Consider the following 5,772-nt stretch of genomic DNA (forward strand, 5'->3'; position numbering starts at 1 on the left):
CTGTCCTTCCTTGGAATCCTGTTTCATCATAGTAAAAATATGATTTAGGTTTTGCCTTGGATACTGTCATGTTGATGAAAGTTCAGAATAGCAAAGAAAATTGTTTTGAGAATTTTTTTTTCTTTTTCCAGAATAAACATTCTTCTCCAGAATTTTTTTTTTTTTTTGAGATAAACTCTTGTTATGTTGCCCAGGCTAGACTTGAACTCCTGGGCTGAAGCAATCCTTCTACCTCAGCCTCCTGAGTAGCTGGGATTACAGGCTCATGCCACTATGCCCAGCTTCAAGAAATTTTTAATGTCTCTCAAAATAATCTTCATAAAATTATTTTTCTTCCTTTTACTTCTTATACTCTTGCTTGTAACTTTCTACCTTAATTTTTTTTTTATTGCCAGTGAAATAAAATTCAAACTTTTAGAAAGCTCAATTTAATTTCTCAGTTGATTCCATTAAGGAGAGAATAATTGAAGTTATGGGAGACTTCTAGTCATTCACCTTGGAAAGAAATTAAATATAGTTTATTTCTTAGATAAGCATATTATTATACTGATCAAGCTTAAGCTAAACACCAAAAACATTCATGTTTTTGTATTTTATGTTTGAATATAATAATTAACCAATTCATTAACATCAGTTTTATTTTTAGAGTGCTTTTTTTTAAAGTCTTTTTATTCAAAAGTACAGTGTGTATCTTTTCATTTGTGAAATGTTTTAAGCTACCTATTTTGATCACTATCTGGTCAATTATAATTCTTTTCTTTTTCCAATTTAGGGAAAACCTGTATTTGATAATTTGTAACCAAATATCCTGTTGTTTAATTAGTTAAAGAAAATATCCAAGTTTTTTTTCTCCCTCTAATAGATTCGACTTCAGAATTGTCAACTGAAGAATTAAGGCAATATCTTCATGAAACTTTAGAGGTAAATACTCTTGCTAATATAAAAATTCTTATGTAAATAAAGTCTGTTGATAGATACTTTCTTTAAAGACTACTAAACCCGTGTGGAAGGCAATTATTGGCTTCCCAGATATTCTTGATGAACACAGTCTAAATCTCCTAATTTTTTACCTGTGCCTCCTCTGTTTCTTACCTGATCTCTTAAAAAGCCTACTTATGTAAACATGCCCACTAGTTCTCCCCTCCACCCTGCTTCTCTAATCTCCTCCTTGAAAATAATTATGGCTTCCTTTCATCTGCCTTCCCTATATATGGCTTGAAATATATCTGACTTAATTTAACCTCTTTGAAGTCAGAAGATCAGAGCTTCTCCCAGGTGGCCTGAGGAGCCCATCCAGCTGAGTGGGAACAGCAGTTTCTGTGAGGGGTGCCTATCCTTTGGGAAACAGGAAGCCCACCTTAGTATGTGTTTATGATTCTTCTCATGGAAGCTACTGTATTAGTTTCCTAGGGGATGCTGTGACAAAGCACTACAAACTGGTGGCTTAAAACAACAGAAATCTGTTCTCTCTCAGTTCTGGAGGCCAGAAGTTTGAAATCAAGGTGTTGGCAGCTTGTTCTCTCTGAAGACTTTAGAGGAGAATCCTTCTTTGCCTCTTCCTAGCTTCTGATGGGTGCTGCAATCTTTGGCGTTCTTTGGCTGGTAGCTGCATAAATCCAGTCTCTGACTCTGCTGACATGGCCTTCTCCCCATGAGTCTCTGTCCAAATTTCTCTCATTTTATAAGGACACCAGTCATTGGATTAGGCTCACCCTAATCCACTGCGATTTCATTTTAACTTGATTACATCTGTTAAAGTAAATTTGGCCTGAGGCTGCCTCCTTACCTAACACAAGGAATTGCAATCTAACTTAGTACGTAATAGAATTGAGGCCAGGTACACAGTGGCTCATGCCTGTAATCCCTGCACTTTGGGAGGCTAAAGTGGGATGATAGCTTGAGGCCAGGAAAAGAGTTTTAATTTTGTATTATTAGTTCTCTGGCCTAAGTGAGTAAAAAGAAGAGATCTGGGCTTTTAGTTACAACTGGCACCTGATAGTGAAGCTCTCAATTTTAGCATGTCTGGTTCACTTACAAAGTCTAGAGGAATTTCCAACCTCATTTGTAAGTGCTTTGAGCCAAGGGTAAATGGAGACTAGCCAAAGTGATAATTTTGGGGTTGCATATCTTGTGGATAGGAAGACTAATTTTATTTCTGTCCTCAGGAGGTAGAAATTTTAAAAACTGAACTTGAGGCATCTCAACGACAACTTGAAAGTAAAGAGGAAGCACTGAAAATTCTTCAAAGCATGGTAAAAAGTTATTATTAAACTTTTATCACTTACACATTTCAATAATAATTGGTATGGTTTTGGCTTTTAAAACAAGAGCAGCAGTGCTTTAATATAGTTGGGGTTTTTAACGGTGGTATAGATTTTTTTAACAGCTTTATAATTGACTTATATACCATGAATTTCACTTATTTTAAGTGTACACTGTGATTTATGTTTACTAAACTTAGAGTTGTACCACTGTCACTACAGTCAAATTTTAGACATTTCCAACACCCACATAAAGGAAGCTCGTGCCTGTTTGCAGGCATTCCTCATTCTCACTCCCAGCCCTAGACAACCACTGATATACTTTCTGTCTTATAGATTTGCCTTTTCTATTTCATATTAAAAGAATCATACAGTATGTGACTGGATTTTTTTGCATCTGGATTCTTTTAGATATCATGTTTTTGAGATTCGTGCATGTCATAGCATGTGTCAGTACTTTCTTTTTATTACCATGTAATATTCCATTGTATAGACATACCACATTTTGTTTATCCATTCACCAGTTGATGCACATATGGGTTGTTTCCAATTTTTGACTGATAATACTGCTATGAATTTTTTCTTTGTGTGGAAAATTCATTCATTCCCACATTGATTGGAAAAGAGCCAAAACAAGATCTTCTGACTTTTGCGTTATCAAACTTTCCACAAAAGATGGTCACTGTGAAATTCTCGAGTTAATTTTTTATCTTAAAATGAAAATGTGAACTTCACTGTGCATTATAGGAATGATTAGAAATTTAATTTATGTTGATGCTATTTTTATTTTCTTAGGCAATACTTGGCAAAGCCACAAGTCATACCCAGGCAGTGCTTCAAAAAACTATGGAACAAAAGAGATTCTTGGAGAAGGTATTTGCCACTTTTAGTGTAGACTTGTTCAATCCAATAAGCTTTAAAAAGAATTTCGTTAAACTCACTGTACTAGTAGATATGTCATTTGTGCATACCCTCCGCTAGATGTGCTTTACTTTCTCCCTTTTGGAGCTTATAATCTAAAACAAATTGCCACATGGGCAAAGAATTAAGAAATTATTTCCCCATTATAAGGTAATAAGTGGGCTGCCAAATTGATACTTCTTATTTATTTATTTATAATTTATATAAATTTAAGGGGTACACATACAATTTTGTTACATGGATATAGTGTGTAGTGGTGAAGTCTGGGCTTTTAGTGTAACCATCACCAGAATAATTAATGTACATTGTACCCATTAAATAATTTCTCATCCCTTACCCTCCTCCCACCTTCCCGCCCTTCTGAGTCTCCAATGTCTATTATGTCTGTTATTCCCCACTCTCTGTCCACATGTGTATATTATTTAGCTTCCACTTATAAGTGGGAACTTATAAGCAGTATTTGACTTTCTGAGTTATTTTCACTTAAGATAATGGCCTCTACTATGATTTCATTCTTTTTTATGGCTTACTAGTATTCCTGTGTGTGTGTGTGTGTGTGTGTCTCACATTTTCTTTATCCAATCATTGATTGATGGGTATTTAGGTTGATTTCATATCTTTGCTATTGTGAATAGTGCTAAAATAAACATGAGTGTAGGTATTGCTTTGATATAATGATTTCTGTTCCTTGGAACATATACCCAATAGTGGGATTGCTTGATCGAATGGTTGTTCTATTTTTATTTCTTTGAGAGATCTCCATAGTGTTTTCCATAGGGGTTGTACTAATTTATGTTCCCACCAACAGTGTATGCGAGTGCCCTTTTCTCCATGTCCTCACCAACATCTATTATGTTTTACTTTTTAGTAATAGCCATTCTGAACTGGTGTAGGATAATATTTCATTGTGGTTTTAATTTGCATTTCTCAGGTGATTAGTGATGTTGAGCGTTTTTTTTTTCTTTTCTTTTTTTTTTATTTCAGCATATTGTGGGGGTACAGATGTTTAGATTACGTATGTTGCCCTTTCCCCCACCCCCGAGCATTTTTTTCATATGATTGTTGGTCATTTGTATGTCTTCTTTTGAAAAATATCTATTAATGTCCCTTTGCCTACTTTTAATGGGATTATTTGGGATTTTTTGTTGTTGAGTTGTGTGAATACTTCCTATTTTTCTTATTCTTTTTATTTTTTTATTCTTCTGCTTGCCTGGCAGGGCCTGCCTCTTTCTGTCCATCTCATCATCACTACAAAGGTACTTAGGAATCATCCTAAATGGTCACCTTTCCTGTGCTTTTTGTGCCATCCCTTGATGGCACCATTTGGGCTAAGACTTACAAGAGTGAATTTTGTCTACATGGAGTCGGGGGTGAGCACTGAGAAATCTGGGTTCAGTCCAGAAAATTTTGAAGATAAACAATTTAAAATTATTTCTATATTAAGTGAGCTTTGGCAAAATTTTTTTGAGTTCTAAAGAGGCATGTTTTGTGTGTTTACAAATGTTATAGACTCTTTTTGAGCAATAACTAATTTTTCCTCTTTAAACCATTTCTGTAAAATGATTACATGATTTATTTTAGTTATTCATAATGTCCTGAAATGATTTACTTGTGGTAATTTGCCGTGAAAGTGCTATTTTCTTTCCATAGGAAATAAATGCCTTACAGTGGGAAATAGAATTTGATCAGAATAGATTTAAAAATATAGAAGAATCTTGGACTAAAAAATGTGACAGGTTTGTATATTGTTATTTCATAATTTTTCTTTGAAAATCTTTAAAACATGTATAATTCAAATGTAGCTTAGGCTTTCTTCTTTTTTGAGCTGGCTGTAAAATATTCTAAAAATTATTATTCCTTGTCCACTTACTAGCTTCATATTTTTCTGTTAGTGTTCGTTTTTTTTTAAAAAAATAGTCTAAACTATATTTTAAAATATCGTATAAGAGCCATGTTTTTCAAATTATATCAGCATTGGAACTGTTTGTCAGTTTGTTTATTTTCTGAGACAGGGTCTCTCTCTGTCACCCAGGCTGGAGTACAGTGGAAGAATCATAGTTCACTGCAACCTCAAACTCCTGGGCTCAAGTGATCCTCCTGCCTGAGCCTCCCAAGTAGCTGGGACAACAGGTGTGCATCACTGTGCCCAGCTATTTTTTAAATTTTTTGTAAAGACTGGGTCGCACTGTGTTGCCCAGGCTCATCTCGAACTCCTGGCTCAAGTGACCCACTTGCCTTAGGCTCCCAAGTAGCTAGGACTGCAGGCACGTGCCACCATACCTGGCTAATTTTTTTTAATTTTTTTGAGAGATGGAGTCTCGCTGTGTTGCCCAGGGCTGGTCTCAAACTCCTGGCCTCAAGTGATCCTCCTTCCTTGGCCTGCAAAAATGCTGGAATTGCAAGCATGAGCCACAGTGCCCAGCCTACGAAATGTTTGATAGGTATTTTTATTTAAAAGTGTAAGCCTCTGGGCCGGGCGCGGTGGCTCACGCCTGTAATCCTAGCATTCTGGGAGGCCGAGGCGGGTGGATTGTTTGAGCTCAGGAGTTCAAAACCAGCCTGAGCAAGAGCGAGACCCCGTCTCTACTAA

General features: G+C 35.8%; 1 protein-coding gene across 1 annotated transcript in view; it reads left to right on the forward strand.

Moving 5' to 3' along the window:
• The window catches only part of CCDC125 (coiled-coil domain containing 125), a 47,204-nt gene that overhangs the window by 20,634 nt on the left and 20,798 nt on the right, over positions 1 to 5,772 (forward strand). Inside the window, exons 3-6 of the mRNA XM_012664497.1 lie at positions 863 to 921; positions 2,166 to 2,252; positions 3,057 to 3,134; positions 4,833 to 4,918. Of these exons, the coding sequence (XP_012519951.1) occupies positions 863 to 921; positions 2,166 to 2,252; positions 3,057 to 3,134; positions 4,833 to 4,918 (310 nt within the window). The remainder of the gene's footprint in view (positions 1 to 862; positions 922 to 2,165; positions 2,253 to 3,056; positions 3,135 to 4,832; positions 4,919 to 5,772) is intronic.

This window comes from Propithecus coquereli, unplaced genomic scaffold (assembly GCF_000956105.1).
Source record: "Propithecus coquereli isolate 6110/MARCELLA unplaced genomic scaffold, Pcoq_1.0 Scaffold9, whole genome shotgun sequence".
Classification (NCBI taxonomy): domain Eukaryota; kingdom Metazoa; phylum Chordata; class Mammalia; order Primates; family Indriidae; genus Propithecus; species Propithecus coquereli.